At 38.5% G+C, this 25,149-nt stretch overlaps 1 protein-coding gene across 1 annotated transcript in view; it reads left to right on the top strand.

The window, feature by feature from the left end:
• The window catches only part of LOC106665493 (protein dachsous), a 305,122-nt gene that overhangs the window by 238,259 nt on the left and 41,714 nt on the right, over window positions 1–25,149 (top strand). Inside the window, exons 5-6 of the mRNA XM_014391938.2 lie at window positions 17,031–17,206; window positions 17,566–17,973. Of these exons, the coding sequence (XP_014247424.1) occupies window positions 17,031–17,206; window positions 17,566–17,973 (584 nt within the window). The remainder of the gene's footprint in view (window positions 1–17,030; window positions 17,207–17,565; window positions 17,974–25,149) is intronic.

The following is a 25,149-nucleotide window of genomic DNA, read 5'->3' as shown; positions in this document are numbered from 1 at the left end:
CTTGTGGAATATTTTGCCATTGTCGGTTCTCCCTACACCGCCTGGAACATTATACGATTGTAATCTCTCAGAGGAAATACCAAACTGCAGATCTATTCAAAACCGGGACGGTTAAAATCTCCCGAGCCTAACGGATGCACATATTTTTAAGGCTGCGTATTATTCTCACATCTGAAGATTTACAACTACTCCTTTGTTTCCGCTAAAGTTTACTCTCCTGGCTCTTAACACTAACCTACCTGCTTTTAGTATGATAATAGTTTAATTTCCTAGTAGTTGGAATATCTCTTTAGCTTATTCGAGGTGAACTTAATGAAAGTTCTAACTGCGTTAAGTTTCCTAGTGTCGCAGAAAAAGCCTTCAATATTTTTAATTTGTTAGCAAATCCAGGAAAGTGTTCGAACAGGTTGAACTCATAAAACTATGAAATCGCCGTGATCAGACTCGTGATTTATTTATTATTTATTGCTAATATGTTTAGGCAAAGTCTCTTCAAGGATATGAGCTAAAATCATACTTGAAACTTCGCAATTAAGCCTGAGATCACTCACGTTGGAGGCTTGATAATAACCACCAAAGTTTCTGATAAACCATAAAATTTTAGTACTATACAAAAACGGTAATAGATGGCTTAATTATGTGATTTCTCTTTGGGTCTGAGATGAAGATGATAGCTTGCAGTACGGTTGTTTGCGTTCATTTTGGTTTGTTTGACGCGATTCGGCATGCCGCCATCTTCAGTAGTAGGACTCTGATAAATCATAAAACTTTAGTAATATACAAGAAACTGTACTAAATACATTAATTATGTGATTTATTCTTGGTGTCTGAAATGATGATGACAACTTGCAGGTTGGTCGTTTGCGATCATTTTGGTTTGTTAGAAGTGATTCGGCATTGCGCCGTCTTCAGTAGTTAGTGCGTTATTGTATTTGTCGAATAATTTTTTACCTTTTCGGTTTTACTAGGAACCAAAATTAGTATATTCTGTGAAGCCCAAAATATGTACAATTAAACTCATTAGATAAATCATTGTTTACTGTTTGTGGTATGTGTTATTTATTGGAAAGAATTATTTATTTGCGTGAATGGAGGGGCTTATTCCAAATTACGTGAATAATATGGAGTACTCTGGGTAGTGTGATGAAGCGGTGAATGTAATTTATTACCATGAATGGAAGGGCTTATTTCCCAATTACCCTCATGACTATCGAGTTGTGGAGCAGTGTGAATGAAGTCTGGAATGGAATTGTAATTTATTAGCGTGAATAGAATGGTTTCTTCCCAACCAGACATAGAAATATTCTCAGAGACAGGGTGAATGAAGTTTGGTGTGTGAATGTAATTTATTAGCGGGAATAGATATGTTTTCCCCCAACCACCCAGCGTACTTGAGTCCTCAGCAGCAATGTCTGGTGTGTGAATATAATTAATTAGAGGAAAGTAGAGACCTCGTGAAATATTGAGTATTTGGAGCAGTGTGAATGAAGTTTGGTTTGGAATTATAATTGTTTAACGTTCATGGAGGTAGTGTGAATGGATTGTGGTGTACGAATGTAATTTATTAGCGTGAATGGAAAGGCTTCATCCCCAATCAATCTGAGAAACATCGAGTACTCGGGAGTAATGTTAATTAAGTATGGTGGGGGATTGTAATTTATGAGCGTGAATACAAAAGCTTCTTCCCCAAACACCCTGAGGATAGAGTAATCTGAGGTGGTGTGGATGGATGAACCATAGGACACTGATTACCCCTTTTTACTTCTTTTTTTGGTCTCTCACACCTATTTTTTACAGACGTTTGATTCTAGAGAGCACCTCGATCTGTTACTGTCCCTCTTCTTTTCTATGAAAATAACAAGTCGATATTTTTAAATTTTTATTTGTATCACAGGTTTTTAGGTATGGTATGGTGATAAGGATACTAGGAAGCGGGGTCTGTGCTCCCCAGGCATTTCAGCCTTCTGGCTTATTGTACCTTCCTAGTTCCTTAGGTCAGTACAATAGACTCGATCCTTCTCCTCCGAAGTACCTGGTCATTTACTGTCGCGGCTACAATTTCATTCCCTAAAATTTGTTCGTATTTTAGGTTGTATCTCCAATGAGCTGTTGCTTCGCATTCCAAGATGATATGGGTGGCTGTTTCCTCCTCTTCACTGCATAATTCATAGATGGGATCATCGTTGTATATGTCCATGTTGTGTAGATGTTTTCTCAGATGCCAAGGACCGGTTAGTAGTCCTATCACTCCTTTGAGTTGCTCCAGTTAGAGCAGTAATTTTGCCAGTCTTGGTGAGGGTTGTTTCATCATAAGTTTACTATGTCTAGCACCGCTAGAGTATATCCGCTTCTCCTTTTGTTTTGTTCTGCGATGGAGGATTCTATATTTGTTTCTGTTATCCCAAGTATAGGTTTGGGGCCTATGTATGGTCTTGCAGAGCCTCTTCTGGCCAGTCTGCCTTCTCGTTACCCAAAATCCCCTGTGCCCTGGCACCCAAGAGATTGTTGTGTTTCCCCAGGTTTGGAGATTTTGGATGCATTCACTGACTAATTTTGATGTGATTCTATTACATGCTAATGTTTCAATCAGCATGGCTATCAGTCTTATAAGGAATTTTGTCAGTGTAACCTCTTTTAAGATTTTCCAGGGCACAAGCATTGTTGGCATGTATTTCTGCTTAAAGGCCGAAGTGTACTTCTCTAATGAGTTTGATTGCTCGTGTTTTGGGCTTGTACAGAAAACGCCTGATCCGGTTCCTTCGTTTGTTTTGGAGCCATCTGCATACCATATCATTGTATCTGCTGCCCTCCTGTGTTCTTCCTCTCCTTTATAGTCCGTTGACACTTTATAGGATGTTGTGAAGAATGTTCCGGGATCATATATTCAGTCCCCATTTCTAAGAATGGGCGTCTGATTTTTTTAATTATAGTTGTATCCCCGAATTGTTTAGCTCCTATCCAATTTAATTGTCTTTGGAGCCTAAATGAGCTTTTCCTACCCTCTCCTTCTATAAATATTTCTAGTGGAGGTAGGTTTGTAGTGCACTTGTAGGGGTTGTTCTCACGGCCCCTGTCATAGGTTTGCTAACTTTGTATGCTGCCTGATGTTTTAGTAGCTGGGTTTCGTTGAGCTTTGCTCCACCAGATTAGTGACAGGTTGTTAGGTACAAAATAAATCATATTCATTCCGCCAGAGTACTAGATATTTATCGAGGCAAGGTCGAACCCGCCCTATTCTGCCTAATAATTTACGTTTACTCTCCAGACACTGAGCCCATAGCATTCAATATTCCTCGGGGCGGAGTTAAGCAATCTCTTGCTTTCACGCTAATAAATTATATTCATACAAAATTTGAAAAAAGCACATTGCAGGAGTTCTCCTCGGTCTTTCTTGCTAAAATACATGCGATCAGTGCTTGTGCTATAGAAAATATTATAATAGTTTACACTGACAAAAATTATCCTCAAAAGATGAAAACTATGTTGCCTAGATAGTTGAAGGAAAAAAAATAAAAAAAAAAAGATTATAAAGCAATAGATTGTAAGGAGGCACATCGTAACACTGTTTCATTAAAAAAAAGATAGTAAGCTATAAAAAATTAAATATAATACATAATACATATTTTATGTCAGGAATGTTGTTTTGTGACGATAGTGTGAAGCGGTTCTACGTAACGATCAGAAGTGGTTCCTTAATTAAATGTTATATTGCTTATGACCCTAACTCAATAAAATTTCCAACTTGACTTAACGTCATTTAAATACTGTCTCAAAGCCTAGGAATGCTTAGAATTCAACTGTTCCACAAATGCATTATTTGCCGTGTCCGTTACCACGGGCGAATTCCTCTTCGTTCTGCCCTTAGAATTCCCCACCAATTTATTCCAATAGTGGAAGAGATATTAGACCTGGATTTAAGAAACTAATTAAACAGACAGGATGCAAATAAAAGCGACAGTCGGGCGAACAGGACAATAGGATGCTGTCAAGTGTCGGGCCCATCCTTTAACAATAAGGACATATTTATTACACACACACCCCCTTTATGCTATGAATACATTAAGGGCATATTCCGAGGACATATTGACTCTCGGTCGGCTAAATGCCTCAAGGGCTTCCTCATTACCGATTCGCCGCATAATTTATCCCTAGACTGTATTGTGTGGTCCATTCCAGACCCGTTTGACCGTAAAGACTTGACACTTTAAAAACATTTCGCATTAGAAAAACTTATATGTTTATTTGAATCGCTGTCAGTGTGATCTAGATCGACCAGGAACACTGGATCAAGGTATGGTCTTGAAGAAAAAAACACACTGAATTGTTACTGCCAAGCTTTCGACCTATTTTAAGGTCATCAGCAGGGCAAAAAAAAACTTAAATATGTCTACAGATTGATTGACCTCATGTAAAAAAATCGCCTGTAAAAGAAATAAATATGTCAATCTGCAGATTTAAGATTGTTTTGCCATAATGATTACCTTAAAATAGGTGAAAAGCTTGTCAGTAACAATTGAATTTACTTTTTTCTTCAAGACCATAACTTGAGCCAGAGTGTGCGTGATTGAAAAAGTGCCCGATACTTCTAAGATTGTAAAAGATCTAGATTGTCGCAGTAAGCAAGTACAAACAGTATTAATTTTCATCAAAGATTTTAATTAAGTTTAAACGTGTTAGTTAAAATGTGGTCGATACTTTTAACATTGAAAAAAATAGAACAAGAAGAATCCTAGGCAAATCTTGGGGATTAAAACCGGAAATGGCCTATTGGCTATTCACGGCAGTAATAAGACTCGAAATAACCTATGGATCATTAATCTGGTGAACCAAAACTCAACAAAAAGCAGCTACTCAAACATTAGGCAGCATACAAAGACTAGCAAACCTATGTATCACAGGGGCAATGAGCACAACCCGTACTAGTGTACTAGAAACTCTGCTAAGCCTACCTCCACTGGAAATAATCATACAAGGAGAGGCTAGGAAAAGCTCATTTAGGCTCCAAAAACAATTAAATTAGGATAGGAGCCAAACAATTCGAGCATACAACTATAATTAACAAAATCAGACACTTATTCTTTGAAATGGGGAGTGACTATATGATCCCGGAAAAATTCTTCACAACGGACTATAAAGGAGAGGAAGAACACGAGAGCATCACAATGATATGGTATACAGATGGCTCAAAAACAAACGAAGGAACCGGATTTAGTGTACAAGTCCAAAACATGAGCAATCAAACTCATTAAGGAAGTATAGGTCTTTCAAGCAGAAGTACATGCCATGTATGCATGTGCCCTGGAAAAACTTAATAGAGGTTACACTGTCAAAAAAATCCTCGTAAGATCTGATAGCCAAGCAGCCATTAAAGCATTAACATGTAAAAGAATTATATCGAAATTAGTCAGTGAATGCATCCAAAATCTCCAAAGCCTGGGGAAACACAACAACCTGATGATATCTTGGGTGCCAGGGCACAGAGGAATTTTGGGTAACGAGAAAGCACTCTGGCTAGAGGAGGATCCGCAAGACCATACATAGGCCCCGTATGGTTACTTGGAATAACGAAAACAAATACAGAATCCTCCATTTCAGACTGGATTCAAATAAATCAAAAACAAGTGGATAAACTCTAGAGGTGCTAAACACAGTAAACTGATGATGAAACAACCCTCAGCAAGATTGGCAAAATCACTGCTGCAACTGGAGAGGGCTAAACTCAGAGGAGTGATAGGACTACTTGCCGGTCACTGGCATCTGAGAAAACATCTACACAACATGGGCATATACAACGATGATCCCATCTGCGGATTATGCAATGAGGAAGAGAAAACAGCCACCAATATCACCTTCGAATGCGAAGCAACAGCTCAATGGAGATTCAACCATATATACAAAAAAAAACTTAGGAAATGAAACTGTAGCAGCGACAATCAATGACCTGATACTTCTAAGGAGAAGGATAAAGTCTACTGCACTGAACTGAGGAACTAGAAAGGTACAGTAAGCTAGAAGGCTGCAGTGCCCGGGGAGTACCGACCCTGCTTCCTAGTATCCTTATTGGACCATACCAACATTGAAAAAAGATCTAAATTGTCGCAGTAACCAAGTCCAAACAGTATTAATTTTCATCAATGACTTTAATTAAGTTTTGACTGGTGGTCAATATACCATTTGCAACTAGTTTTGAGGTATTCTGGAGGTCGAGTTTATGTTTTAACTTATTGGGTAAAATTAAATCCATCTATTTATTCCATCTAAGTAAATGCATCGCAACCTTTATCGAACCTCCAAGAGTGAAAATTTGTAGAAACACATCACAAGTCAGGACTTATCGTCAGTAATGTCCTTTAACACGAATTTGCGTAAGTCGCCTTGAACAATAGCCGCGTGGGTGGTTCGACTGCCGAATCGGAAATTCAAATCACCTAGGTGCTTCAGCGTAATGATTATTTCCTAAGAGCGTCTGCCCGACTTACTAATTATTATGAACAATGTCTATTTCTTTTTTTTACAACGGGACTTTAAGATTCCCCGGTGTGAGAGGAGGGTGAAAAAAACACGATTAGATCGGTATAACACGATGGCATTGTCCGAAGATCAAAAACTTTATTGTTCCCGACCTCGATTTTTTCGTCTTGCGTCCTGCCTTTGATTAATCTCTCGTATCGATCGTTATGGTAGGTCGAAGATCATTTGCGACGACACTAGTAGAAAAGAGGGAAACTTCTATAAAAGCCGACAACAAAAATTATCTCCGGTCCTTATATGCGGCTGTTGTCAGACATAATTTCGGCTTAAAGTCATCTTCAGTCTACAAGGTTTTAACACTTATTAATCACCAAAATGCTGCCATGAAAGTGAATTAATTCCGTTTATTAGGTCTATTCAAACAGTTTAGAGCATAATCATGTTTAATGTAGAAAACATCATAGATACATAGATCTTCATCTAATCTATATGAAATAGTCCTCCTCATAAACAACTCAAAACTTCATCATTTTTTAAGCCATCATAAACAACCCAATTATTGGTTTCATTTATGAGGTATTAAAGTGCCAATAGTTTAGTGGTGTCATACCTGGTCCGCCTATCCTCGCTGTTTTGTTCTAAACTATGTTTGCTGAGTACACCATATTTTCAGGCAATTAACGTTCACTTTTGAAAGTTTACCCAATTTTTATTAAGTAATGTCATTGTTTGAGTTTTTGTTTAAATCTGCGAGTTGATGTTCCTATAGTTTGATGAGGTCATATCATTGTGGTCAGCCTATATTCGCCGTTTCTGTCTGGACAAAAAAAATAGTATGTGTGCGATGTACCTAAAATATTTCCGAATTAACCAGTTTTTTTAAGTCTGTAAGGTGATGTACCTATAGTTTGATGAGGTCATATCATTGTGGTCGGCCTATATTCGCTGTTTCTGTCTGGACAAAAAAAAGAGTAAGTGTGCGATGTACCTAAAATATTTCCGAATTAACCAGTTTTTTTAAGTCTGTAAGGTGATGAAGCTTAATTTGGCGGTGTTCGCCTTTCCTGGTCCGCCTATTCTCGTTGTTTTGGTCTGAACTAAAATGATTAACTTTTAATAAACCAACCATTACATTTGAATTTAGACAATTATTGTTAAACAAAGTCATTGTTTGAGTGTGTTTTTAAGTCTGCAACTGATAAACCTGTAGTTTGTGATGTCAGTTCTTCCTGGTCCGCCTATCCTCGCTGTTTTGATCTTAACTAAAGGAGGCTGTGTGCGATATACCTAAAATATTTCCAAATCAACCAGTTATTTTAAGTCTGCGAGGTGATGAACCTTAACTTGGTTGTGTGTTCGCCTTTCCTGGTCCGTCTATTCTCGCTGTTTTGATCTTAACTAAAGGAGGCTGTGTGCTATACAACTAAAATATTTCCAAATCAACTAGTTTTTTTATGTCTGCGAGGTGATGAACCTTAATTTTTCTGGTTTTCGCTTGTCCTGGTCCGTCTATTCTCGCTGTTTTGATCTCAACTAACCAATTTTTTTCAAGTCTGCGAGGAAACCTTAATTTGTTTGTGTTCGCCTTTCCTGATCCGCCTATTCGCCTTGTTTTGCTCTAAACTGAATTGTTTACCGTCTTCATTACAGTTTTAATTATTTTCAAATTAATATTAAAATGGCTAATTATCGAAACGTAGGCAAGCCAAAGCAAAAATATATATTCTGACCAGGATGATCTAGCACGACCAAACAACAGGTTCTTCACCTTGCTGACCTCAAGGAAAAATCCCAGTTTATTGTCATCATCATATTAAGGAGTTATTGCTGTTGTTAACTATTATAATTATTCCGATAAGAAGATGAAAATGAATTTATGAACGATCGGCTGGAATGAAAACGTTGATCCTTTTATATCTGCAGTAGTATGTGGAAGAATCTTATCTAGTTGTTATCTTCTTTTAATAACAAACCCAAGAGATGTTCTTCATTTATTTAGAGGACTAATAAATTGTTTTTAGACGGATCTTTAATGAACATCAACGAATAAGAATAATCTGATCTCTTTTAGCGATTTTTTTAGTGTGTACTGTTTTTAAGACATATTGCACTCCCGGTATGATTAGGATGGGTTGTTAAATGTGTTTCTAATTCTCGTAGGGCCCGATAGCGAATAAGTATAGGAGCGTTACCGAAGCTGATAATCTTAATTAAAATTGATTTTCTGTAGATCAATCCCTTAACCAGTTTTGAGGCGGAACGTTCTCGCGAGTCGGGCCCTGATAATTATTTTGTGGGAACATAATATCCTCTCTCCCAGTTTGTAATCGCCCTAGTCGGGAGGAAATCGACGTGCGTGTCCTGGAAAGTATTCTCGGGCGGAAAACGCGTCCGCAGTAGCGTGGCGATCCTCGATTAAAGAACCGAAGGATCTTGTATCGTGTCTATACCGCCTTCCGAATTTTTCGGATTTCGATTGCGTGTGCGAATAAATTTCCACTCGTTTTCTATTCGGCATTTTTTGACGGGGCGTGTTATTAGACAGAGTCAGCCTATCTCGAGGCGTCGGCCGTAATTGAAGCTGAAAAGGAGTATTTAGGAGTTAGCTGTGTGTGTCGGCGATAAGGACCCCATGGGTCGAACCCTAATCAACAGCTAGTCCCGAACAATACCACCGGATAATTAATAACTTGTTCTATTCCTGTTATGAGACAGGCATTGTCCTTCCTACTAATACTTCTATCTCCTCTGCCCACCACGTTCGCGGCCCTCCACCTTTAATTGGGCATATTTCTTGTCCATAGGGATCGGCCGTCTTTCTTTCACCACCCACTGCATTTATTTATGCTTCGGTCCGGAATGATTCCACGTTTTAATTGATTTGCCCGGACCGGGGACCGGGGGGCTTTCTGCTGATTTGCATAGCGAAAAGATGCCCAAATGTAAATTTCCACCGGCCAAATGTTAAATCCTCTCATATGGCACCATAGAAAACTGCAATCAACTCTATTAAATAAAATATTTTTGTAAAAGCCATCAAATTTTAAAATACACCATTAAAATCAACAAAAATATGCTAATCATCATGCAAATAGCAATTATAAACACATTACCAATAAAGGTGAACACATGTTTTTAATTTACTCGTTTAGGCTATCAATAAAAAAATTAACCAAGCTGTTTTAAAACATTAATGTGCTGTTAATGTATGGTCTTGTTTTATAACAATATTTTTCTTTTATTTATATTCAACGATGTTAGGTTGTGGGATGTGCAATCATACAAAAAACACAGCGTAGTGCACAATTCTTTAATTCGCCAACGTTTCGAATTGGTTTTTCATTCTTTTTCAAGGCTTCGCCTGGAATATGATTTTTTACATTATTTTACATATACTATATATACTACGCTCAACACGACAGACAATAATGACACATCTACACGGAAAACAAACACTTTGAGCCGTGAAGAAGATCTCAATAAAGGTCGAAACGTTGTACGATAAAAAAATGTTTTTCTGAAACCTACGTCGCACCAGACTGCATCTCACGATTTCCGAATAAGCATTTTACATCATTTTTATAGATTTTAATTTCTTAATACTAATTTGTAATACTTTGTGAGCAATGTGAAATTGAATTTACAAATTTATTAAATTTTAAATTTTCGACTAGAAAATGAACTGGATAACTTTAATATTGAAAGACATTTTTATCATTGGAATAAGGATAGAGCCGCTTGAAAAAAAATGAAAAATCATTCGAAAACTTGGCAAATTAAAGAATTGAGCACTACTCTGTTTTCTGTATGCCTGCACATCCCACACCCAACAATATTTTTTTTACCAATAAAGATTATCCTTTGGGTTAGGATATGCTAATCCCCAACTGCAGGCTCGGAGAGCTGGTTGAGATTCGAAAGGACGAGGAAGGACCTCTTATTCAACATGGCGGAAGGCACATCTTTTTTTTAATTATAAATGGCAAGACACATGTCACTGATAACTTTTTTATTTTAATATAATTATTTTAAAAGATTTTAATTTATTTGGTGTCATGACCCGATTTTTTTTCATTAATTAGAGTTAGATCGTAATAATGTTTATAATCAAGTTTAAAAGTAAACAAATTCTTACGCCGAACCAGTATTGGGTCCGTCATCAATCGCCGGTTGAACTACTCGAACGCGTTTCGGCATTGCGCCATCTTCAGTGAGGAACTCTCTCCAACCGTCTAATTGAGGATGGTTTGAGTAGTTCAACAAATCCGTTAGTGAATCGGACCCAATAAGTGACCCAAGAGTTCACCGATTCCAGACCAATAGAAAAGAAATTCATGCCAGGCAGGATAATAACATCTAATTACTCTTTAGGTAGTTTGTGACGATCCACTTTTAGAATACTGGCCAATAATTTTCATACAAAATGACATTTCTTTTTAATGTTTGTTGGTATTTTAACATGTATTTTGGTCGTGTTAGATCATCCTAATGTTCTCCTCGTAACTTCGGTCTGTCACACGTTCAGGCAATTTCTCAGCTTTAGTGGTTTGTCTGCTGTGTAATGTGAAAAGTCTCGCTCATGCTCAATAAATGATGTATGAATATCAAAAAGTTCACCGGAAAAATTAATCTTTGTATTTATTGTATTAAAAAAGTGTCGGTATTGATGATGGTGGTGGTGATAGATACTAGGAAGTGGGGGGTCTTTGTTCCCCAAGCACTGCAGCCTTCTGGCTTATTGTACTTTCCTAGTTCCTTAGTTCCGATCCATAGCTTGATCCTTCTTCTAAGACGAATTATTCTTTCCCTGGTTTTTCTTGGTATCCCAGGTATATCTCTATTGATATACTTCGCATTCGAAGATGATATGAGGGTTGTACAACCGACAAATAGGGACATGCCTATGCCGTAACAAACCCGCACAAACATAAATATTCGTTCTATAAAAAGCATTCATATAATATGTACAGATAAAATGTGGGGAGTCACTGTGGCATTTGATATTACGCTAATGATGATGATGATGATGATGCATGGATACTAGGAAGGAGTGTTTTTGATCCCCAAGACTACACCTTTCTGCGTTACCGAACATTCCTAGTTCCTTAATTCAGTGCAATTTATCCGATCCTTCGAAGTAAGATGTTATTGACTGTCGTTGCTACAATTCCTTTCTCTAGGTTTTCTTTGTATCGCAGGTTATGTCTCCACTGAGCGGTTGCTTAGCATTCGAAGATGATATTTGTGGATGTTGCTTCTTCCATATTTCATCACCTATAGAGTTTTTTGAGATACCAGTGACAGTTTCTATCACCCTTATGAGTTTAGCCCTTTCTAACTATACGACTGAGTCTGCCAGTATTGGTGAGGGTTGTTATAGCATAAGATTGGCACTCGGGGCACAGATTTAACGAAAAGGTTGAAATGTTGGCCAAAAAGGTCTCGAACAGGGTTTAGCATCCTGCCACAAAAGAGGATACATCTTAAAATGGATTCGTAATGAGCCCAAAACCTGGTGGAAAAATACCACAGGTGTGCGGCACGCGAAATTTTCGGAGAAGGACCATCTGCAAAACTTACAAAAGAATTATTGTAAGGTAACCGTAACCCCAGGATTCTGGTTGGACTCCTGACTTGGCACAGCCACTTAAGAAAGCACATGTACCGGATAGGAGTACAGACAGAAGAAACACTATGCAGATACTGCCAGGAAGAGGATGAGAACACATTCTATGTTTCTGTGAAGGTCTATGTAGATGCAGGTTCTTGCAACTATGACATGAAAAACCACAAGCAAGATTCTACACCAAGGAACCGCTAGCAAAGCTATGGATGATGATTAATAACCTGAAGCTGACCAGTGAGTTATAAATAACAGGGAAGCACAATAGATCTACTCAGGCCGAGGTGCAGTGTACAGTAAGCAGTGTGGCCGCCTCTTTCATCCCTACCCTGTAGCATAAGATTACTGTGTCTAGCACTTTACTTTTGCCTATTCTGTGATGGATGATTCTGTATTTTTGTTATATCATAAATAGGTTCAGGCCCTATATATGATCATAGGTCAACCTCTAGGCAGTGTCTGCTTTTTCGTTACCCAAGATATCGGGTTGTTGTTTCCACAGCTTTGGGAGATATTGGATGCATACACTCACTTTGATGTGATTTTTTTACATGATAATAGTTTAAAAGCTACTTGACTTTCGATTTTACGAGGCCTTTTTTGCCAGTCTAACCGCTTTTAAGGTTCTCTAAGACAGAATCGTTTATGGAAAGTATTGAATTTAAAATTAAACTTTTTTTTTGTAAAGCTTACTCTTAGATTAATACCTCTTATACACGCCCCAGCACTCAAATAATTGAAATAATAAAATACACAGGTATTTTTAATTTCTAAGCCACTGTATAATTATGAGTAATTGAATCGGTGGCGGACTTATTTCCACGCGAGCCGCTAGGCGGGGTAATATGTGACAATAATAAATTACCTTTAATCCCTTTAACGTAGACAAATGTTTGTAATCCTTTCGTTTCTTTCAAAAGTCGCCTGGAAAAATCAAAGCAGCTTTGCCCTGGTTGCGATTTAACGCTGGCGCGCACGAAAGGTCGACGACATAATCAGTGATGATTTGCAAATTCAGATTAAGGGCGTGATGTTCAAGGGCGTAAGTTGTAGCCCTTTTGATGCCCTTCTCTCGAGACAAATTAAATTGTAAGTTTAAGCGTTGAGGTACTTTTGTCTAGCTTGATCGTCCCAAATCCTTTATATTATTCTTCCTTGACCAGTTATTTTACCGAATCAAACTAAATTTTCATATCAAAATTCCTGTTGATGAGGGGTGATGAACTTGTAGTTTGGTCTTCTCCAGTCTTTTCGTCTATTTAGTCACGCCTGTTTAGTCTGTCAGACACGTTTTAGCTCAATGTCATCTCCATTGGAAGGTTTGTGTTTAAATCGCGAGATTAGATAAGGCCTGCTTAGCGTCCGATCCTTGATCAGCCTTGTCTAGATTGTTTTATTTGTCCAAAGCGTATCGCACTACCAATCTTCAGTGGTGGTTTTTATTGCTAAATCTTCAGACCCGTTCTTACTCATATCAGTTGGTTCTTTACCGTCCACTAATACAGGTTGTATCCTGATTATTTTGGTCCACCAGACTCGTTTTATCATTCCATCATCGACAGTTGCCTGTTGTGATCAAATCTGTGGAGAAACGAACACCTAGTTCTGTCATTTCTAGACACTTCCATCTCTACTTGCCTGTTTAATCTGTCAGATGCGTTTCAGCTGTACATCNTTAGTTTGTGAGAAGGATTTTAGCTCTATGACATCCCTATTGGTAGGTTTTTGGTTCAATATCCATTTCGGCTCTTGTTGAGGTCAGCGTCGTGATGAACCTGTAATTTGGTCGACTCGTACTGGTCTGTCTAGCCTAAGTGGTTTTATCCTCCACGCGCGGACACTCCACCATAATCAGTTGGGTCTGTGACCAGTCTTCATACCAGTTATTGTTGAGGTCGGCGGGCTGATGGACTTGTAGTGCGGTCAACAGTAATATTTCTTTCATAGACGATTGCTAAATAAACAGAGCAATTTCTCATTAAGGACTGGAGGACGAGAACTAGATCGTCTCAGATTATTCTGGTCTACCAAGTCTTGCTCGTTTCATAACTTCCTATCTTCAAAGTTGGATTTGTTCCAAAATTCTTGCAATTATAAGTTCTTATTGAGATCTGCAGACCCATTAACTTTTGTTTTCCACACTTGCTATTTTGGTTAACCGAACGCGACTTGAGCCTGCATCTGCACTTATTGTTGCTAAATCTGCAGAACTTTTTGATCTGTACAAGGTTTGACTAGTTTGATCGTCTCTTATGATCTGCCTATACCTAGTTTTGTTAGTCAGACGCGTTTTGACCATTTCGTCATTTTCTGCGAAGACTGAGGGGTTATGAGCTTGAAGTTTCCTCTTCCTTGAGCCTATTTTATGTGTTTAAGCCTTAATTGATAAGACTCTCTCTAAATCAAATTTGTATGTATGCAAAAATGTATTCATTAACTACACTCATCAAACAACTTTTATGAAGGATTGAGTTTAGTGTTATATTATGTTTTTATTTTACTGCGAATTATCCAATAGAAGCTTGTGGTATTGGACCAATTGAACCGTAACAAAATGATCATGCAGTTCGAGATTTTATCCGTTGCTATTTTTTCACGACTTAGAGGGGACTTAGGGGTACTTCTTATATCAGTAACTTATTAAGTCGGCGAGTCCTGTGTGAAAAGGCCACCGGCCAAAAGCGCCTCCTAATACGTTTTCATAAAGACGGTTTTATAATTACTGGTCCGGCTCCTTTAGGCCGGCGTAATAATTCAAACTGAGGGAAAACTATCCGACCAAACCAGTATAAGTGGATTATCGCTCTGACAAGAAAAACATTAAATTCACTCGGAGATATTTAACTCTTAACTAGTGCGGTTTTTAATTAGGCTCTTTTATGAGGGGCGTTAAAAAGGGGGGGGGGATAATCTGCATTCTCACTACTTCCTGTCGAGAGTAAATGTAACCCCGAAGCCGGAAGTTCAACGGATTGAAATAATTGGATGTTCACGATTTAAAAATTTTCATTTGAAATATTTCTATTTCCTTCATATTTAAATGGTGGCCAAAATGGACAAATTTGCCCATGGTATTTGTAAAATAATCACTAAAGAAATAAACCTACATTCCAAGTATAATGGAATTGTAAACCCTGATAGAATTCAGTTACACCAATGACCATGGCAAAGGTCCCAGGCGTATGGGACGCAGAGGCAATGAGTTAGTGGACATGTTGCCAAAAAATAACCAAATTATTAATTCACTAGGCCCTTATTCCTATTGTGGCCTAGCATCTTCCACACGAGTGGAAAAATGGATCCTTTATGAGTCGAAAGCCTTGTGGAACAACACCCCAGGCATGGGGCGCGCGAAGATATTCATAGAAGGGCCATCCTCAAAATTTACAAAGGAATCTCTTGGAAGGCAACCGCAACCGAACCAGCATTCTGGTTGGACTCCTGTCAGAGCACTGCCACTTAAGAAAGCACAGTACCGGATAGGAGTACAGACAGAAGAAACGATGTGCAGATACTGCCACGAAAAGGAGAAGACCGCAGAAACATTTTATATTTCTGTGAAGGTTGTATGTGCAGGTTCTTGCAACTAGATCAGGAAAAACCTCAAGCAAGATCCTACACTAACGAGCCGCTGGCAAAGCTATGATGATTAACAACCTGAAGCTCGCCAGTGAGTTATAAAAAAGAGGGGAGCCCAATAGATCAACTAGCAGGTCGATGTGCAGAAGTACTTGTAGCCGCCTCTTTCATCCCTATCGCTAAGAGTGAGAGAAAAAACAAAACAAAACACATTCGCAAAACTTACCATGCCCAACTTGGATATTAAGCTCAAAGGCCACCCTCTATAAAAGTGTTTACCTACTAACTTATGTCACAGCAGCATGGGCTCCTAAGCTGAGAAGCAAAACAACATTTTGGATCATAGCCAAAGAGATGCAATGCTGAGGATGATGTAAGCGTATAAAACGACATCTACGCATGCCCTCCAAGTTTCTTCCGCTCCTCCTATAGATCTGATAGTTCTGGTGAAAAGGCAATGCTATAAGAAAGATGAGGAAAAAGATCAGTGTCCTGAGGAGCTATGAAATGGAATGATTCGGGGAAAGCAAACGGTTTCTGGTCACGTAGGTAGAGGAAAGACGGCAAGAAGAAAAACCAGGCTTCTGGATGGACTCCTGACTGTCGTCTAAATAAGGCGCACAAAAGGAACGTTGAAGATACTGCCAGGAAGAAGAGGAGACATGTTTTTGTGAGTGTCTGTTCTGTGGATTCTTGCAACTAGGGGAGGAAAATCCGCAAGATCCTATACTAAGAAGATGCTGATAAGGCGATAGGTGGATTAACAACCTGATGAAGCTGAGCAGTGAGTTATAACAATACAGGATAATAGGAGCCTAATAGATCTACTCAGATCGAGATGCAGAAAACCTTGTAAGCGCCTCTTCTATCCCTATCCCTTATTTTATAAAAAGTCAATAAATAGTGCCATCAAAATGGTTCTGTAGTTAGTCTAATCTCGCCACAGATCTTATCTAGTCGTCCTAAAGGGGCGGTATTTCATCGCTTATCGATTTCAGATCCCTGACTGCTAATGTTGTACGTAACATTAAAAAGTTATTTGCCCACCATGGTCGTTTTATTGTCCGCGTAATGCATTACTGTTTATGGTTTTACCATTAAAACCCGTTTAAAAATAAAATAAACAGGCTCTTGTTTATGCTCGAAATTCTCTTTCTACGTATTCAAATGGTGCGCATTTTCAACATTTTTGTTCAATCTATGTTCAGTTATCTTTTAAGGACTATTTATCAACCTAGAAAACCACTTAACATGAAAATGTTAATGACCTTTAACGTTTCAGTACTAAAAATCAGAACAAAACAAGATTTAATTTTTCTTTCGGATTATTCGAATTAATATAGATTTTTTTCTTCAGGAAAATCTGCAGTGCGCTACTCGATATATTCAGGTGACCCTGATGGATATTTCAACATCGATCCTGCGTCCGGCGTTTTGCGAACAACAGGACGTCTGGACCATGAACACCACTCCAGCCTGTTGCTGAACGTTCAAGCCACATCCGGCTCTCCTCCCGCTTACGGACACGCTCAGGTAAAAATACAATTTAAAAAAGAGAGAGAAGAGAGAAACAGATAGAAGAAAAAAAAGAGAGTGAGAGAGAATAAATAATAATTAATCAATCTTTGTGTAAGGTACTGGTTATGTTCATTTAGTTTGCAGTGTCCTGTTAACAATCGCAGTTTCTTCCTGCTTTCTTTTACACTTTCTATAAACTTCTTTCCTTCCGAAATTTGTTAGGAGGTTCTTGGATTGTTTATATCCATTGAGTGAGTTCCATTGTTCCCTCATTTTCTATCCTTCTGTCTGAGGTACTCTTTGATAGTGGGTTCCTATGCCACACAAACCGCTAAACCACCACAATTTTTTTTTAATAATTTTTTTTATTTCAGGTCCATATCGAAATCGAAGACGTGAACGACAACGCACCGCGTTTCGCATCGTCCAAGGTGAGGATATCAGTGAGGGAGAGCGAAGGAAGCGGTACTCCCCTCTACACCGTCCACGCGGAAGACGCCGACTCCGGTGAATTCGGCCGGGTCGTCTACCGCCTCCTCAGCGACGGCCGGCTCTTCCGAGTAGACCCCAAGTCAGGAGACCTTTTCCTCAAGGGTCCCTTGGACTACGAAAGCGCCCAGAGGCACAGTTTGGTCGTCTCTGCCCTCGACGGCGGTTCGCCACCTCTCACCAGCAACCTGACCATCCTCCTCGAAGTCCAGGACGTCAACGACAACCCTCCCGTCTTCGAGAGGACAGAATACACCGTCCCGGTCTCTGAAGCCCTCGCCATCAACTCTCAGGTTTGTTCTTTCACTATTCCCTAAATTTCAGTTTATTAATCAAGATCCTGATGGAATTTAAAGTCTTTGAGTAAATCGATCAGTTACAAACCGAAATCTCCCTAAATTCATTTTTTTAATTTTAATAAAAATTTAATGAAAGTTCAGTTCAGTAATGGTAGTAAGGTTATTACATTCTACTACCAGGTAGTGATCATCTGTTTCCCTTTCAGATTCTGAAGCTTTATCAGCTTTCCAATTCCGTACAACCTGTCCAACATTTTTGTTCTTTCATTATTATTCTTTTTGCATTTCATTATGAGATGTTCCAGGTCTTTCCTCTCTGCGCATACTAAACATAGGTCACTCCGTCTAAAATATGTTCCACTTATTCCGTGGTTAGACCTGACACTATTTGTTGTAGTGCACTCTTTTTTAGACATTGGGAAGTTAAGGAACCACGGCCTCCTACTGGTCGTCGGGTTTATATCCCGGTAAAATTTACCAGGGGAATAGTTGCTCTAGTTGCTTGTTCCACGTCATATACTTCCTTTTTCAAACTTACTTTGAACTCTTCAACTGCGATGGGAGATTCTAAATTTTGCCCTTTTTTAACAGCCATGCTGTCCACAAGCTCATTGCCTTGGACTCCTCCATGGCTCCGTATCGAACAAAAGGTCCATTCGCCTTGCCGTTCTAATATCCTATGGCTGAGTTCCATAATTTTGGACACCATATAGGAGCAACCTTACTTTAAGCTGAAATTTTTTTATGCTCTTTATCGAGCTCCTTGAATCCGTCAGGATAAACGCTTTCTCTTCCCTCGAATTTCCACCTAATATGGTGTCCAGTGCCGTTCGAATGCCGATTGGTTCCGCTGAGAAGACTCCTTTGATGACATGGCCGGGATCTCCGGTTTCAGTATTTCCAATGTAGGCCAAGTAAAATTAAGCACCAATTTAGTTATTGGCACATAAGTACAATATATTGAATTGACCTTTTAACATTTGGAAAAATTGTACCGAGATAGTGAACAAGAATAATCTGATTTGTTGGAAATCAAGGTTGGTGCATGACAAGGTAACATCCTAGGCCCCGTTCTGGTCTCGCTGTATAAACTTTCATATATAACTATTGCCAAATTTGCCGTTCCGGATTTGATATTCATATAAAATATCAAATATCAGTATTAAAATGTTTTTTTTTATCGATTCTTGCAAATCTTAAGACTAAAGACTAGTAAAATGGCCGCTCTTTTGTAACAACACACCATAGAGAATTCCAAAGGCTTAATTTTTTTTAAATTAATTTCGCGATAAGTTTAAACCGATTTCTATACGAATTGTACAACAGTTTGAAACTCTGTAGAACAAAGGGTTGACGCCGTGAGCGCAACGAGTTTCGAGATAAGAAAGCATTTAACCGAACGAAGACCTCGGTAATTATCTTGAACGTATTGATTGATGGTGCTAGGTGACGAGGGTACAGGCGTATCACCATTAACTTATCCTTAACGTTTGAAAAATGAACTCCTATTGAAATCACGTTTAAAAAATATAGGATTTAAACCGGGCATAATTATCGTTAAGGGGAAAATCAAACAAAATACGTTCCTTACAGAACGCTAAAAGACAAAATGGAGCGTCCCGTTGATGCGGCAGGTTACGAACCTTTAACACAAAGGTTCAAGTTGAGATAAAGCCGTGCTTTAGTAACTCTTCCTTTCTTTAACACTAGGGCTGTGATTTATATACAATAAAAACAGACAAATATGCACATATATATGTAAATATATTTGGTGAAAAAATGCAATTTAAAACTGAAAATATGCAAAAACTACCATGAGAAAAAATATGGAAACCTCAAATTAAATCACATAGTTGTATTGAAAAGAGAAACGGTGGCAAGAGGAACATCACACGGCGAATATTAAAAAAGAAAAACGCATTTAAAAAAAACTTAAATTTAAAAAATCCATTGTCTCATCTATCGAAACCCAGATGAAGCCTCTGATTTTATGGAGTGTTCATTCATAAGATCCATGTGAGATTTCGTGAGGGCACTTTCGTGTGGAATGGTTTTTCATGTATTTCTCAAAAAAAAGCCTTGAATTCAGGGTGGCTAAGTTTATTATTTTTTTTATAGGCAAAAAACCAGCAAGGACTGTCATTGCATTTATGTAGCTATGTGTGCGTGTGTGTACAGTGGTATGTGAGTGTGTGTATGTGGATTCGTATGTGTGTCAGTTCTGGGGAGCGCTTACAGCCAGCCGAATTTTGTTGTTTATGTTATTTGTGTGTTAATGTAGTGTTCTTGTTATATATAGTTGTATAGTTTTATTTTTTTAAGATACCCGATGACTTTGTCAACCATTTGCTGCTTATCCTGTAGGAGTTGTTTAAGTGGGAGGTGTAAGGAAGATGTGTAAAACCGTTGGCAGTTCCTTGGGGGGCACAAGATGTGTTCGATGGTTAGGCGTTCACCACATAGGCAGACAGGAGGGTCAGTACCTTCCATCAAGAACCCGTGTGTTATTCTTGTGTGTCCAATTCTGAGTCGGCAGATGATAACCTCTTCCCTCCTATTCGTTTGATAGGAAGTTTCCCAGGGGTGAATGCTGTCTTTTATCTTTTTTAGTTTGTTGTCTCCAATATTCATCCATTCAGATTCCCATTTTTTTAATATCTCTCTTCTGAAGGTTGAAACGAGATCCTTTGCACACACGGGCTGCTCAGATTCCGGTAAGCGCAGGGCTGTTTTAGCGACAACGTCTGCCCATTCGTTGTTTTTTATTCCTATGTGACTTGGAATCCATACAAAGGAAATGGAAATTGCCCTTAAGTATAGTTCATACACTGTCTCCCTCACCCTGTTCACTAGGGGGTTTTCGACATTATAACTTTTAATGGTTTGCAGGGCACTGTAGCAATCACAAAAAAGAACAACCGTATTATGGTTCAATTGGACATCGGTAGCGCTCTGGATATGGCCATAAGTTCGGTATTGAATATACTGTACATCGAGGGTAGTCTCAGGCTATATTGTCGGTTTCCGACAACAAATCCGTATCCTACTTTATTGGCCATCTTCGACCCGTCTGTATAAATCTTAAGCGAGCCCCTATTTTTAGCCACTATTTCTAGGTATCTTTGTTTATGGCTAAGTTTATGGATGGGTATGTAGCACTACCTAAAGCACGACATAAATCTGTATCGAAACCGGACTTTCCAGACCGAGCACTTGTGTCAGTGGTGTCACAAAAGTATGTTGAAACTTAGACTTCCTATCTTTGTTGTCCTTGTGTTTGGCCGTCTTTATGTGCTGTGTTACCAAAAAACGTATAGCTGTTGATACAGGTTTATCACAACAAAGTATAAAACAATTAATTAAGGTTTTAAGTTGAGATAAAAAAGTCAGTGTCACGAGCGGGATTCGAACCCACGACCTTCGGCTTGATACGCCGCTACTCTACCACTTGAGCTATCGTGACTCGATCCCCTCGGGCACTAACTTCCCATCTCAACCGCACCTTTTGAATTTTCCCTCCTTTTTGCCATTTTTCAAATGTGTCATCTATTTGATTCTCGGCGACAAGTGAAATGGCCACGAAGAGCTTTAGTGAAGTATACTTCATTTTAATTCATTAAGTTCACTATTTTTCGTGGTCCGCTTGACCAATTAATATCATACAATTACTTAAGGTTTTGAGTTGAGATAAAAAAGTCAGTGTCACGAACGGGATTCGAACCCACGACCTTCGGCTTGATACGCCGCTACTCTACCACTTGACCTATCGAGACTTTTTATCTCAACTTAAAACCTTAGTTAATTGCATGATATTAATTGGTCAAGAGGACCACGAAAAATAGTGCACTGAAAGTATAAAACGTCACCATCTCCCTTAAAAGTCTCACTTCAAAAACTCACGCACATACTTTTCAACAAAATCTTACGACTTTGCGGTGATTTTCGGCATTTTAGGAGTAGTCAGTTCACAACAGGCAAATAATGTTTCACGATGGAAAACGCATGAGAAACTGGGTAAAGCTGAGAAGTATGATAGGAGGGAAAGAAGAGAAGTGGGGTCTTTATATTTCCATGAGTCCAATTAAACTGTTGCAAGAGAACATTTACAGAGGTACAAACACTATTCCTTTCTCCATTTTTTTTCAAGAGAAGCAAAGGCGACCGAAAGTTCGCGGAAAGCTCTGGAGCAGCAAATGAACAAACGTAAACTCGCACATTATGTGGACACCGAAGAATGGAAGCCCGTTGCTCTTTCTTGGAGAATTTTTTTGCCTGCTCAGAAATATTAAAATTTGACGTGCCAAATACCGATATGCCGGATATGTAAAAAATATGCAATTACAACTCACTTATGCAAAAATATGGCAATATATGCACAAATATGCAAAATAAATATATCTTAAATTGATCCAAATGCTAAACATATACAGTTAGTTAAAACTGGATGTTTTGGATAACCAGGAAAAATTTGCGAATAAATATTTCACACCCCTATTTATCACAATGTTCATTTTTACCACAAAATGTTTAAACATGCATCTATAAAAAAATATCCTAAAATCATATAGTGTTTGAAATAAACTATGCCTATTTTTTAGATTTACTCACTATCATTGCTATCCAACAAAAAACTTGGTTAGAAAAACTTAAAACTTTCATTCTCACAAATCACCAAACAAGAAATACTTCGAAATTGTTGATGATTTACAATGGTAGGGGTAAAACGTAAGCATTTTGCAAACCCGGATTCTTTAAACTGCTACAAATTACCTTTTAATCCTTTCACCGCTTAAAGAGTACTTTTTCAAAGCCCCGAGGCGCCGTAGCCATAAATAATTAAAGCGCAATGGCATTAAGTAGACTTGGAAATATCAAGCATTTTTGCACCCGCGGTGAAAAATTCTTCCAATTTAAACGACGGATGAATATGAATTGCGAAATGCAAAGAAGACTTTAAGCTTACAATTTCTGATTTTAATACAAATTTAACGAAAGTACAGATCAAAATTGTTAATTTGTAAGCAATTTTGCAGTTTTCCTTTTTTTTACTTTAGTTTTTTCTTTATTTTGTATTCTTTGATAATCTCATGGTGTTCTTGGATGGTATTACATTTAGGAGGTAAAATTATGTCATGACATTTGAAAAATCGCGAAAAGGAGGGAAAATTCGAAAGGTTGTAGGTTGAGATAGGAGCTGGTGTCCGAGTGGATCGAAGTCACGATAGCTCACATGGTGAGACAGCGGTGTATTGAGCCGAAGGCCGTGGGTTCAAATCCCGCTCGTAACACTAACTTTTTCAGTTGGGGTTTTCAAGCAAAACCTTGCATAAAAATTAATTAAGGTTTTAAGGAGATAAAAAAGTCAGTGTCACGAGCGTGATTCGAACTCACGATCTTCGGCTAGATACGCCGCTGTTAAAGTTTAAAGGAAGTTACCTTCACTAAAGCTCTCCGTGGCCATTTAATTTGTCGCCGAGAATCAAATAGATTACACGACATTTAAAAAATAGCAAAAAGGAGGGAAAATTCAAAAGGAGCGGTTGAGATGGGAAGTGGATCGAGGTCACGATAGCTCAATTGGTAGTGCAGCGGCGTATCTAGCCGAAGATTGTGGTTCGAATCCCGCTCGTGACACTGACTTTTTTATCTCAACTAAAAACCTTAATTAATTGAAAATATTAATTTGTCAAGCGGACCACGAAAACTAGTGAACTTACATAAAAAGATTAATAAATTGAATTATGTCAGGTTGTAATAGTATGAGACTAAGAAAGCACCCTTGTAGAAAATTGGTTTGAATTGATCTAATCTCCTTGTATTTGTGTGAGTTTCTTGTTGAGATAAAACAGTCTGAGTTACTGTTTAAAAAGCTGGTCTAAAGTTAGTTTTATGCACTGATTTGGTCAAGAAAGTAAGGAAGATGGTACTTAAATCACTGCAATTCCCACTTTTATTCGTGAATGTTCATAAAACCAATAACGCTGTATAAAGTAAGGATTGCGATATTTATGGCAGTTCTGATAAAAAGATGCCGTTGAAGACCAAGTTGGATTTAAATAAATCGACATTAACATAAGTTATTTGCTTATAAAGATGCCATCGAGTAGGTCCGAAGTGGGAACGAGTCAAACGGGAAAGACGTGATTGATTGAAACCGGTCGAGATTGGTTGTTGCCATTAGACCATGCGAAGGGAGAATATCGGCATGAGTCCAATCGTAATTATACATATAAGAAGGGTTTGCGAGTATGCTTATCTCGCCACTTCCCCCAGCCAGATTGGATAAATGCCTCGAGGCGATCTCCCTCTCTATTGAGACGTGACTCAGGAATCAATCTCCGGCTAAACGACGATCATAAGCATTGCCCAACGCGGATTAATATATTTTGATTATGAAGCCCTTCCGTGAGGACGAGGGGCGAGGAGGACGCGGGGAAACGAGCCCGGTTTCGTAAGACGGAACGATAGGGGATCCGGCCGGGACGATGGAACCGGCTGGGAGTCTTTCCTTTCAAACCTCCGTCGTTAAAATAAAGGCATCGGTTGAAAAAATATCGTTGTTGTCAGCATTTCCGATTAGTGGGTTGCTCCTCTCGCGCGCGCAAAAAAAAAGAACGCTTCCCAAGCCGCCGCGACTATAAATTACCACAAATCAGCAAGACATTGATTACTTCAAAAGAAATAAAAGTATAACGGTTAATGGCAAAAGAGCATCAAACCTACAAGGTTTTTTTTATTACTACATAATATATACATTTGTAATATGATGAAAATCCTACATAATTACATAAAGCTATTCAGCTCAAAGTCTCAAATTTAATTATGAGTCTTACTATGCAATTGTATTGAACTTGCAAAGTTTGAATTTCTTTCTAGGCTGTCAACGATAAGTATCATACAGGGTAGTGTATTTTTCATCATAGAAAATACAATCCAGTAATCAATAAAGATCGTAAACTCGACGAATTTTTCGTCCTGAGGTGTGCGGGGACCTGGGGTCCGGGTGGCCTGTCGCTCTTTTTTTCAGTGGTTGGACAGTTTGTTATTTGGCCAACCGTGTCCCTTTGCATGAAATGCTAGCCAATACTAGATTGCGAATTGCTGAAACGCGAGAATAAGCAAACCAAAATGGTCGGTAATGACTAAATTACATAACGCTTTTCAGCTCAA

The sequence above is a fragment of the Cimex lectularius genome, unplaced genomic scaffold (genome assembly GCF_000648675.2).
Source record: "Cimex lectularius strain Harlan isolate CLEC.00 unplaced genomic scaffold, Clec_2.1 scaffold102, whole genome shotgun sequence".
Taxonomy (NCBI): Eukaryota; Metazoa; Arthropoda; class Insecta; order Hemiptera; family Cimicidae; genus Cimex; species Cimex lectularius.
The sequence above is the reverse complement of the archived record's forward strand: the minus strand, read 5'-3'. Positions and strand labels throughout refer to the sequence as shown.